At 41.6% G+C, this 13033-nt stretch overlaps 1 protein-coding gene across 3 annotated transcripts; it reads right to left on the bottom strand.

The window, feature by feature from the left end:
- On the bottom strand, positions 1-9709 carry LOC123189471 (uncharacterized). 3 transcript variants are annotated; one of them, XM_044601897.1, is made up of 21 exons: positions 9481-9709; positions 9310-9382; positions 9088-9210; positions 8819-8988; positions 8023-8181; positions 7703-7849; positions 7482-7545; positions 6580-6884; positions 5098-5226; positions 4847-4960; positions 4677-4763; positions 4020-4142; positions 3793-3886; positions 3588-3722; positions 3367-3501; positions 2372-2520; positions 2168-2299; positions 1142-1462; positions 746-886; positions 501-676; positions 1-310 (listed from the first exon to the last, which is right to left on the bottom strand). In XM_044601897.1, the coding sequence occupies exons 1-19, from the start codon at positions 9565-9567 to the stop codon at positions 752-754; spliced, it is 2682 nt and encodes an 893-aa protein (XP_044457832.1). In that variant the 5' UTR covers positions 9568-9709; the 3' UTR covers positions 1-310; positions 501-676; positions 746-751. The 3 variants fall into 3 exon arrangements, with proteins under 3 accessions (XP_044457832.1, XP_044457834.1, XP_044457833.1); XM_044601899.1 differs by having other exon boundaries at positions 501-670; XM_044601898.1 differs by having other exon boundaries at positions 501-634.
- Positions 9710-13033: the final 3324 nt, after the last annotated feature.

Below are 13033 nucleotides of genomic sequence, written 5' to 3'. Positions count from 1 at the left end.
TTTTCACGAGATCAAAATGCAACAAAATAGGATCGAGAAAACTGAGATCAAAATTTCTGCATTTACATGGCAGTCGAGACTAACCTTAACATCTATGTAGTGATCACAACACATCGATTTTGGCGCAATCAGCTTGGGTAGAATAGTACACGACAAACAGTTTCAAGGCATCACAAAGAAAGTCGCAACTTCTATCGTACTACTACTAATGACTAAAGTCAGAGCAATTTGAACTGTACTTCGCTGGAAGTCTTTGGATTGGCAGTTCACATAGCGCCAGAAACATCAACGGTACACCTTTTCTGACCACCTGCAATAAGATGATACTGCTGTCATTAAGAGAATATGCACATGATTGCTAAACAAGAACTGTTGGGAAAATGGAGGAATTTTGGTAGGCTAAATAATAAAACAACCAGTACAACGTATCAATTGATTGACACCTGGTAGACGTGTAACAAAATTAGTATATGATAATGTTATCCAGCAGCATTTCTTACCTTTATCGGTAAGTAACAACCTTCAATAGACTGCTTGTAACAGCTATGCTACAGATGTAGGGCCACCTCTGCAATGCGACTCTTAAATTGAAAAATGCGGCACATTCCCCAGCACACCCTCTTCATTGGGCCCTCTATCCAATATCAGAACAGATGAAGTCATCAGATGGCTGTGCCTGTCAGAAACAGATGAAAGTTTAATTTGAAAACAAAAATAAGTGGCAAATCAAAATCTAGTTACTCACATGACGTTATGTGGTGCTTGAAATCCCTACAAGCTCACTTCTATCCCAACAGTTCAACTGCAATGCTTTGGTCTTGAGTTGCTCAAATGCAAATTTTAATTTCTGCTTTTGTCCATATGTTACATCAGGCAAATTAGAATCCTGCAGCAAGAATTCACTTAAATTAAAACCATTGCCAGTCTGTCCGAAGTCTAAATACATTTAGGAACTGCAAAGCAAAGCTACCCATGGTATCACAGAAACTATCATTAGAACAAGCCTATCTGAGCTACATTATTATTTTATGCTTTCACTCTCAAATTAACACATTATGAAACAAAAATGTTCTATTTGAAGGAGTCTCAAAGTATATCTATATGACTACCAAAGAAAGGGATCTGTGTCATCATTGCTCACCAGCTGATGCCTTATATAATGCAGGATGCCTTTGATAGCCGTTTTACTCAAAGAAAGATTTGGATGGAGCCTCCGATCATTGAATAAGAAGACCAGTATGGTTGTGACAACACAAACTCGTTGTGAAAGCTCCCTTGGGTAATCTGAACTGGAGACAGATGAAAATCTATGCTCATCTGCTGCGAAAGATTTAAGCATCTCCAATGTGCAGCAGAGAACCTTGTCATTCTGCTCAAAAATGATTATGCAGGGCTTTATGAAGTATTGAAATAATCTTGTCTTATCAGATTGAAAGCCCACTTCATTTGTTTTTGACAAATCCTGCAGATGCATTATAACAGGGGGTGAAATTAATTCACATCCACAACCAACAGTGGAGTGCAAAGAGAACACAAGGAGTTAATCAAGAAATGGTGGTCAGGAGAAGCATGTGAATGATGGCACACCGCATGCTAATCAAATAATAAAGACAGTCATTAAATGCTCTTAGCATCACCCATATGACCTGCGCTACCACCAGAAACACGGTCTATCAGTTAAGTAATATGTTCAAAATAGTAAATTATATTATGCCAAATACTCCCTCCGTCCCATAATGTAAGACGTTTTTTGACACTAGTCTAGTGTCAAAAAACGTCTTACATTATGGGACGGAGGGAGTACGTTTGTATGAGGTGACAGGGGTGTTCTAAACACCAAGTAGTGCTCAATCTAACCACCATTTTGAATATCTTTATAACATATACTCCCTCCGTTCCTAAATATTTGTCTTTCTAGAGATTTCAACAAGTGACTACATACGGAGCAAAATGAGTGAATCTACACTTTAAAACATGTCTATATACATACGTATGTGGTGTCCATTTGAAATCTCTAAAAAGACAAATATTTAGGAACAGAGGGAGTATAAGGCCATTTCTGTAAGGCTTAAAATTAGCTGGAAAATAATACTGGGTGCTTGGAAAATAATGCTGGTTGCAATAAGCTTAAAAATGTATCAACTTTCGAATACAGAAGGGTACTCACCAGAGCAGCGTCGACCAAGTAGCCAGCTATAAGCTTAATGAAATCTTCATTCATGAGCTTATTTGTTGCTGCATCGAGTGTGACAATAATTCTAAACAGACCATTCATGTTATGCAATGATGGTTTTCGTGCCTGCGGTAAAGCTAACATGAGTTCAATGGTTGTTGTGAGAATACATAAAAGATAACAGTTTCAAAAGCTCACAATCTCATTAGATAAATTATTCCACATCAATTCAAGGACCAGGGAGCCATCACCCATCTCAGATAAGTAAGTCAAAATTAAGTGATTCAAGGTCTTGAAAGTCTTCCAATTTGAGACCTTTTCGGCATCCTCCAGAGTACAGGACATGCCTAAATTAACAAATTCAAAGGCAAGTGTCAGGAAAAAGTAAAAAATAATTGAAGTGCACACATAACTATTCAAAAAATAAACCTTAGTGAGGGCATAAAACGTAGTCGGTCACAATGGTACATACACCCCTTGAGACTGAAAAAAATCAACTAAACTTCCTCTACCACCACCTCACCCCCTCCTACCCTCAATGTACACCGCATCCCCCACCCTCCAATCCCTCCTACAGGCAGCCGCCTCATCTAAACCCCTCTTTAGTCTCTCTTCATCTGCCACCTTCACCTCTCACAGCAAGGCAGAGGTAGCACACGAACAGAATGAGACAGCAGCGGCAGCATGCAAGTAGGTTCAGAGAGTATGCGAAGCAGCGAGGGGCCTGAGAGGTGACGGTACAGGTAGTGATCCACTCATGACCCCATGCTTTGAAACTCGCCAGAAAGAGCAATGAAGACAGTAGTGCCTGCCGCCATCACATTGGATTATCATTGCGAGGTTGTTGCATTTTTCTGGGTATCATGAGGGTTGAAATGCAAAATCCAGATTGCATTTTATCATGAGGCTGTATGTTTTCAAGAGGCTGCATTTATATGTTTCAAGGATCATGGCGATACATCTTTTAAGTTTAAAGGAATATCTGCAATCTTTCAGAAGTTTTCCATTGTTTCTGCTAAGAAGAACCTTCCATTTTGTATTATGAAGTCTTGTCACCGACAATGACTATCATATTGTAGTCACTCCATAAAACATTTTAAAAAATTAGCCACATAACCAACTTAATAAGAGCAAACTTTGCACTCCACTGGTACACATAAGTACATGTCAAAAAAGCATGTTGTGGTACTCACCACAATTAACATCAAATCGTGCCATTAATAATGACAAGAAACTGAGTTGCTCTGTTATCTGTAGATTCCCAGCCTTGTATGTTGATTGTAGAACTTCAATAATCCTAATTAACATGAGGGAGTCCAGCTTATCACCTGCATTATATAATTATATATTATCCACAAACCTCAATGAGGAATGGTTGTGGAATAAAGTGGTACTGTTGAATAAAAAAACTTACTTAAGCAACAACAGGCCAATGGCTCGATTGTGTCAGGGAGCAGACTGGAGAAGTAATAAAGGCATGAAATGACAAGTTCTTGGCAATCATGTGGAAGGCTAACAAAAGGCCCAGCCTCTACCGTTCCAGATGATGCTGTTGGCAAAATGAGATTAGCTGAAGATTAAAACAGAGGATAAGATGTCTTGAAAAGTGGATTACTTACATTTAGTGCCAAATAACTGTATGAAGGGACGCAGGTTTCCAAACTCAGTTGTAGGGAAATACTGTCCGATTTTTAGGAGAAGCTCCAAAACAACCTATGATAGTTCATATCATCATAAATTAACATAATTTATTGAGAAGGTTAACTGCAGATGTGTAACCTGGCTATAATGACTATGTTGACGAATGGTTTAACAGCTCTCTACTCGACAAATAAACTCAACATACCTTTGTAACTGAGGGAGCTTTATCAACTGATTGTAGCAATATTCCAGGAAGCTCGCCTATCCAAGCGCTACGATATTCCGATAAGCCTGAATCAATTTCAGTAAACCATATCCCTGATTTCTCCTAAGCAAGGATAAAAGAAAAATGTTAGGAAACACATCATACATCAGTACTCTGATGTTGTTTTCAGCTAAACATACAGAATGATTAAGTGCGGGGAAGTATCTTGTATTGGTCACACCACAAATTGACATGAAAAGTTCACTAGAAAGAAACTCAAAACATATCTACAGAAAAATGATTAACAGGTTACGGACACTCAATTTTTCAAATGATCAATTCTCAACATGATTGGCTGGTGTTAGGAGGGAAAGGAGAAGTTTGCTGTGAGAGCTGAGTTTTGCCATGTTATTTTTCTTTCCGATTGATCATTTGTCAGAATTTATCTTTTTTCGTTTCTCTTAGTGATGTGTTTGAACTCGCCATTCTATGTTTCATAGAGTACAATATGACTACCTTAACCTTTTTAATCCATGCAGCAATTTTGTAATCCATATCAGAATTATGTACATGCAGGCGAGCTATTTTTCTGGATGATTAAATATATTACATCACAACACATACAGAAACAATTTAAGTTCCAATAAAAGCACCTACAGGAAGTAGCATTTCTCCCACTGCATCCAAATACGGCAACATTAGCTTGCAATCCACCTTGGAATCTCTAAATGCATCTGTAAATGCCTGCAGTTCAATATACTCTTATTTCGATGAAGTTGCAAAATAACCAACATATTGACAGATCAGTAAAAGGAAATCAGCCATACCTCCAACAAATATCCTTTTGAGTCATCTGCACAATTGGCTATAAGACCCGATATACAAGTTATAAGTGGACTCAAATGCGTTTCCATGAGATCCTTGTTACGAAGTACTTTTGCCTGGTAAATCAAAAGAGATCACCAATCAGAAAAATATAATAATGAAATGGCAGAGGAAAAAACAGAAGACGCCTAAGATTTATCAGCAAGGGCAACAATACACATCACTTGTTGAAACTGTTCAAACCACAGACAACCTTTGTAAATAAAGAAGATACAAACTGGCATAACTCCTCAGCTGGAAACATTGTATCATCCACACATGTGCTCAAGCACAAAAAGAGTTCAGCAATTTTCAGATTGAAGACGAAAAATCTGTCATCTCCCTGCCATGAGAAACACAAGTTCATAAGAACCAAGATAAGCTGTGAGCAATATGTTTGTTATGGCAAAAACCTTCTGAAGAAAGCAGGATTAAATGTCTTATGTTAACACAAGAGCTCCGTTAACATCACAAGTCAATACTTAAGTACAAAAGCATATAATTACCAACAAATTAAAAACCAAATGTTCTGTATACATTAATGCACTACAAATGCACGGACATTCTATCCACTAATCCACAAATAGGACCAGCAACTTTATGTGCCATTCGGAACAAAGGAAAAACATAAGAATTTTGGAGGATTGAGTTCCCATAGAAATGTTTCCTAACAGGACGTCAGAAGAAAGGAATGACTCATAAGGAGACCATCCCATAAATTTTGGGTAGGGTGTCACAATTTCATGTGCTTCCCCTGTCTGACAACCTCGTATAATCCTTCCCCAGACCCCACCTGGCGTGGGAGCTTCTAGCACTAGGTCTGTCCTTCAGGTTTCAGCATTTCTCATCTTGTAGGAATCTGGAAAACATAACATCCAGGCCTCCTTTGGTTTGTAGGAATTTCATAGGAATTCTATAGGATTGGATTTTCAAAGGAAGAATTCCTTTGGAGCCCTTTGGTTTGTAGGAATGGATTTCCTATTCCTATGTAGGATAGGAACGAATCCTTCACATTTCAATGGGAAAAAAATTAACATTAGCCTAGACTCAATGGAAAAATTCCTATCATATGCATCAAATGACATCTCTTTCCCTATAGGAATTGAGATGCATATCATCTCAGGTCTCCTTTGGTTTGGAGGAATTTTGTAGGAATTCTATAGGATAGGATTTCTAGAGGAAAATTTCCTTTAGAGTCCTTTGGTTTGTAGGAGGAATAAAATCCTATTCCTACGGACGAATCCTTCCTACCCTCCACATTTCATAGGAAAATAAACATTAGCATATACTCAATGGAAAAAATCCTATGATTTGAACCAAAGGAGTAAAGGACATCCCTTTCCTATTCCTATTCTATAGGATTTGAGATACATGTCATCTCATTTCCTATGACTTTTCTATTCCTATAATTTTCCTACCCTATGAACCAAAGGAGGCCTCACTTCCTATGATTTTCCTATCCCTATGATATTCCTGTCCTATGAACCAAGGAGGCCCCAAATTCTGGTGCTCTTCCAAGTCCTACATTGTTTAAGGTCGCGTGTTCTAATGAGACCATTAAGGAATCCTCCATTACCTCCTAGTCAACTTATGTTGGATTTATTCAGCAATTTGTTATGATCCCTCCAGAGCTACAAAATCAAACCATACAATGTTTCGCTCTAATAGTTAGTAATTAGCAGGAACAACTTCATACCTTCTCATGAAACAAGCGTTTCACTCCCCATAATTTCTTTAGATATACCAACACAGAACTATTCAGCCAATCAGGCCCAAACTGAGTATTTGATCTACCAAATTCCATCTGAGATTTCTTTGCCTCGTGAATAAATGTTGTACATATTAGATGCAGACAATGAAGGGCTGATAATAATGCTTCACTTGACTGAGCATCATTAGCTGGCTTTGCACAGATTTCTGAAGCTGAAACCTCTATCGAATTAACGAGAATTCGGATGAGGTTCTGAAGTTTTATTAGTACATCAGATGTTGCAAATGCTCCTGCAATGCAGTAAGTGAATAAGATAATACAATAATAAGGATGAAATTACAGAAGAACATAACCGAAAGTAGCAAATAGTCAGGTAAGATGTGTCATGTGTATCTACAAGATAAGAAAATATGCTGCTATAGGGCTGTAATAGCTGCTTATGCTATCACCCATAAAAAAATGCCATTTCTTACAGTTTTGCTCTTACTTCATATTCCGAATCCAACTAAACAATCCAAATCAATTATATGTCAGTTAACTCTCCTGATTATACACTTTCAGATCTGCTGATCATAACGAAAACAGAAAATGACCCTTCTCAAAAGCTATCCCAATAATTAGTATTCGGAGTTCACTTATTTCGTGACCAGGTTAGCACTTAGCAGACGGTAGATCCCATTGAAAACAATGTTGAAGTGTTAAATATCTAGGGAGTTGAGTGCTCAAGCGGCTAAATATTGGGGTTTCTCTGATCATGTTACAACTAAATTCACACTCAGCGTTATTCGTTCCTTAAAACTTTATAAAATGTGGCGGCATGGTGAAGCTGCACAAATTTCATTGCAACTAAGGAAGCAACAAAAGAGGATGGTGTTTACAAGACTTACCACTTCCAGGGTTATCTTCGTCAAGGGTAGGTTTCCAAAGTTCTCCCATAGGACGGTTATGAACCTGTAGATCACGAGCAAAGATTTCGATCATTACATTATACGTATTCTACATTTCAGAACATGTGCACTTGCTATTTCACCAAGTTCGCCATCACAGTTCCAGGTGCGGGAAGAAAAAAATGAAGGAAGAAAAGATTCAGCTTGCTAACTGCACAAACCAGTCGATTTGATGCATCATCATTTTCCGTCACACGAGCAACCAAGGAAAGACAGTGGGCAAGCCCGGCAAGGACACTGTTAAGTTTACTCTTATCCTGCAGATGGATTCTGTCGTTGCTCAGTACAGCAACGAAGTTGTTGAAAGCCTGTCAGAAGGAATGGTGCAAAAGAAATTATTAATTAGTAATGAATATGGCCAATTACACACCTAGCAGGAATGACAATCAGTCTGAATGCATTTCTAACAAACTAGACTTCATTAGCACAAAAACAAGCATTCAACTTTCAACACATCAATACATGACTGAACTCCACTGACCTGTTCAGCATATCTGGGAAAAGAGGATGGGAAATTGAGGACCACGAGCTCCAAAAATCTGAAAGCCATTAACTGGATATCCATAGATAGGTGTGTCATTCCATTCAAAACATTTGCCATCAACAGAGATAGTGTACTGCGGGTAGACATTGCATTGTCCTGTAATAAACAGAAAAGTATCACATGATGACATCTAAAGCCAAGAAAATAGGAGTAGATATAGAAAACTGGAGCAGGTCAAGAGAAAAATAATAATATAAGATGCTAAAAAAGCAAAAATATGGATATATGAGCTTATACTACTTAGAAGAGACTCCAGGGTCCGCGAAACAAAATAGACACTAGACAATAGTGGGTTAAACCAGAATGAAGGAATGTTTGGTGCTTCATTGTTTGGAGCACATTAAAAATTATCACTGATCAACAAGTTTTCAACAAATAGGGTTTCAATTTATATTTGCATATGCAGTCAATAAGCAGCTACATTATGGTTCGCGAAGAGAAAAAAAGGAAAGCTTAGAGTTTCACTGTTTGGAGCACCTCAATGCATTATCAATGATCATCAAATTTTGTAGAAATGGTGCTTCAATTTATACTTGCAGATGCAGTCAATATCAATAAGCAGGCTAGTACATTATGGTTCATGAAGAAAAAAATCATCACATGATCAAGACTCAGTTTGCACCCTGTGCATATAGGGTGATGCAGAAGGCTAAACATAGTATCTCCATTGTTCAAATAAATGTTCTGGTCATCCCAGCAGCACATTCGGTCGCAGAGGGGAGGGGGGGTTTACCTCTTTCAAGGATGGGAATACAAGAGACTGCAGTAAACTGTACAACGAGTCACGAACCACCTTGTCACTGTCACATATCCGTTCCTGCAGCTTCTCAATCATAGCAACCTTGTGCAGTTTAAGCTCTGCTGGATGCTTGGTGACAAGATCCTTTATTCCATTCATTGCAGCTACAACAACAACAACAACAAAAAACAGCCGTGAGCTGCTGTGTACAGAGTGTATTAGGCGTCCCAATGCGCCGGGGCAGAGGGTAACGGGCAGCTCACCTCGCCGCACTTTGGGATTGTAGTGGACCGTCTGCTGCAGGAGCTCCCGCAGCGTGAGCCCGCGCTTGTTCACCGCCATGCCCGCCCTCTCCGACGCCATGGTCTGCTCCGGCAGCACGATCACTGCACGCAGAAAAACACAACAAAAGCAACCCTAGTTAAGCGCCGCCACACGTCAGAACCAATTTACTACTAGCAACGAAGCAATGTGGCTCGACTCACGTTTGGACTTGATTTCCGTGTTGGTGGCGTTCTTCGGCGGCGGGAGCTTGCGCCCTACCTTGTGCTTGTACTTCTGCGAACCACCAAGAGCTTAAAGGGTTAGCATCGGCGGTGGCTCCGAGCGGAGACTGGGGGCTGGGGAGCGCTTCTGGGGACGGTCGCGGTGGTTACCTTGAAGTCGACGCCGCCGCGCTGCTTCGGCTTGGACTTGGCCTTGGGCTTCTTCGACGCCGAGGCGCCGCCCGTTGGTCGTCCCATGGCGCGGGTCGGTGGGGTTGCTCGGGACCGGAGGCGGCTGGGGAAGAAGGAGGAGGCGGCGGCGGCGGCGGCGGCAGAGGCAGAAGATATGCGAATAGCGAAGAAGTGTTGTAGTCGCCGGGGAAAGCGAGGACAAAGAAACGAGGCCCGGTATAAGGCCCAGTTGGCCAGTTTGCCCCGCCAGTCAGGCCGGCCCTCCTATGTTCAGGCCCGCTTCTTCTCTGCTTATTCCTAAAGAAAAAAAACTTCTTCTCTGCTTTGTTTCTTGGGGATTTCCTTTTTTTTCTCGCGGGAAAAACTTTGGATCAATCATGGTAGTACAACAAACACAAGAAATAATAAAAATTACATCAAGATTCATAGACCACCTAGCGACGACTACAAGCACTAAGCAAGCTGAAGGCGTGCCGCTGTCATCACCCCTCCCTCGCTGGAACCGGGCAAACTTGTTATAGTAGACAGCCGAGAAGTCATCATGATGAGGCCTCATAGGACCAGTTCGCCAGAACAGCAACTATCCCCGATGAAGATTAGCGTAGATCAGAAGGATCCAAACTGAAGACACACGGCCATAGACGAACGACGACCAGATCCGAGCAAATCCACCAAAAACAGATCCGTCGAAGACACACCTCCACACGCCCACCGATGATGTGAGACGCACCACCAGAACGGGGGCTAGGCGGGGAGAATCTTATTCCATCTCCAGGGAGCCTCTGTCGTCTCACCTTCCTGAGCAGGACACAAAACCTAACAAAACTCGAAGAAAGATCTAAAAACGAAGCCCTCCCACCACTAATGTTAGTGGTCTACTCCGCCCCCATGGCCCTAAGGTCATGTGACGCCCGGATATTTAAGCTACAGTAACCCTCTATTAATGATGCCACGTCACCATGGTTACTGTTGATAAGCTCACGTTGATTCAAACCAAGTTCAAATTCAAATTTAAAATTAAGTCAAATAAATTACTTTTTCAAACTGCAAAACTAAATAGTTCATATTTTTGCAAATATTCCATAGTCATTTGTGATTAGGAAAACAACATAACTAAAATGCCCAAATTGACCCTAGCATCCAAAACAGTATCCAAAACAGCATCGTTTAAATCGCTCCTATTTAAGTAAAATTAATATGAAATCATCTTACTCTCAAACTTTTGTGGCAGTACTATATACTAAATAGTATTTGTTTTGACCAGTGGCACTTTTAACAAAATTGGTTTGCAGCAGAAATAAATAGAAAGCAATGGTGAAATAAAGAAAACAGAAAAACCAAAAGAAAGAAAGAAAGAAAAAGACCCCTAGGCCACTTGGTCCAAATGGCCAAGGCAGCCCACCAGGTCCGACCGGCCCAACCCGGCGCCCCTCATATGACCTAGCCCACACCCCATGATCCCCACTCCACCCATCTCTCCCCTCGCTCCCCTCCTGGCGCCGCCACCCTCCAACACACGCACGACGTACGCTGTGCAGGAGGCGCTTGGCCCTCGCGCTACCCGCCCGACCGCTGGCCGCAGCATCACCGCTCTCCCTGGCCCCGCAGGACGGCGTGATTCAACCCCGGGCCGCCCCGCGACCCTGCTGCCACCGATGAGCCGCCTGCCGACGACAACCTCCCCCGACCCGCGCCATGCCTCACCTTCGTCCATCGGCCAATGATGTCTACTACACAGCCTTCTTCTTGTAGACGTTGTTGGACCTCCAAGTGCAGAGGTTTGTAAGATAGTAGCAAATTTCCCTCAAGTGGATGACCTAAGATTTATCAATCCGTAGGAGGCGTAGGATGAAGATGGTCTCTCTCAATCAACCCTACAACCAAATAACAAAGAGTCTCTTGTATCCCCAACACGCCCAATACAATGGTAAATTGTATAGGTGCACTAGTTCGGCGAAGAGATGGTGATACAAGTGGTATATGGATGTTAGATAAAGGTTTTTGTAATATGAAAATATAAAAACAGCAAGGTAACTAATGATAAAAGTGAGCGTAAACGGTATTGCAATGCGTTGAAACAAGGCCTAGGGTTCATACTTTCACTAGTGCAAATTCTCTCAACAATAATAACATAATTGGATCACATAACTATGCCTCAACATGCAACAAAGAGTCACTTCAAAGTCACTAATAGCGGAGAACAAACAAAGAGATTATGATAGGGTACAGAACCACCTCAAAGTTATTCTTTCCAATCAATCCGTTGGGCTATTCCTATAAGTGTCACAAACAGGCATATAGTTCGTATTAGAATAACACCTTAAGACACAAATTAACCAAAACCCTAATGTCACCTAGATACTCCAATGTCACCTCAAGTATCTGTGGGTATGGTTATACGATATGCATCACACAATCTCAGATTCATCTATTCAACCAACACATAGAACCTCAAAGAGTGCCCCAAAGTTTCTACCGGAGAGTCAAGATGAAAACATGTGCCAACCCCTATGCATAGGTTCATGGACGGAACCCGCAAGTTAATCACCAAAAACATACATCAAGTGGATCAATAGAATACCCCATTGTCACCACATGTATCCCACGCAAGACATACATCAAGTGTTCTCAAATCCTTAAAGACTCAATCCGATAAGATAACTTCAAAGGGAAAACTCAATCCATTACAAGAGAGTAGATGGGGGAGAAACATCATAAGATCCAACTATAATAGCAAAGCTCGCGATACATCAAGATCGTACCACCTCAAGAACACGAGAGAGAGAGAGAAAGAGATCAAACACATAGCTACTGGTACATACCCTCAGCCCCGAGGGAGAACTACTCCCTCCTCGTCATGGAGAGCACCGGGATGATGAAGATGGCCACTGGAGAGGGATCCCCCCCCTCCGGCAGGGTGCCGAAACGGGTCTAGATTGGCTTTCGGTGGCTACGAAGGCTTCTAGCGGCAGAACTCCTAATCTATTGTGCTCTCCGAAGTTTTTAGGGTATATGCATATATATAGGAGGAAGAAGTACGTCGGGGGAGCCACGAGGGGCCCACGAGGGTGGAGGGCGCGCCCAGGGGGTGGGCGCGCCCCCTGCCTCGTGGCTTCCTCGTTGCTTTCCTTACATACACCCCAAGTCTTCTGGATTGCTTCCGTTCCAAAAATAAGTTCCGTGAAGTTTCAGGTCAATTGGACTCCGTTTGATTTTCCTTTTCTGTGATACTCTAAAACAAGGAAAAAACAGAAAGTGGCACTGGGCTCTAGGTTAATAGGTTAGTCACAAAAATCATATAAAATAGCATATAGATGCATATAAAACATCCAAGGTTGATAATATAATAGCATGGAACAATAAAAAATTATAGATACATTGGAGACGTATCAGCCAACTCCAATGCTGCCAGCTCCGGCTGCCTCCTCCTGGCGCGCCCGCGCCCGAGGACCACCTCGCTGCTCCTCCAACGTCGCCGCACCAAGCCTCTCCGCCCCGGCCACCGCGTCGATCCGCCGTCGTCCATGCCTCC

The sequence above is a fragment of the Triticum aestivum genome, chromosome 2A (assembly GCF_018294505.1).
Source record: "Triticum aestivum cultivar Chinese Spring chromosome 2A, IWGSC CS RefSeq v2.1, whole genome shotgun sequence".
NCBI lineage: Eukaryota > Viridiplantae > Streptophyta > Magnoliopsida > Poales > Poaceae > Triticum > Triticum aestivum.
This window is presented reverse-complemented; position numbering and strand designations above follow the sequence as displayed.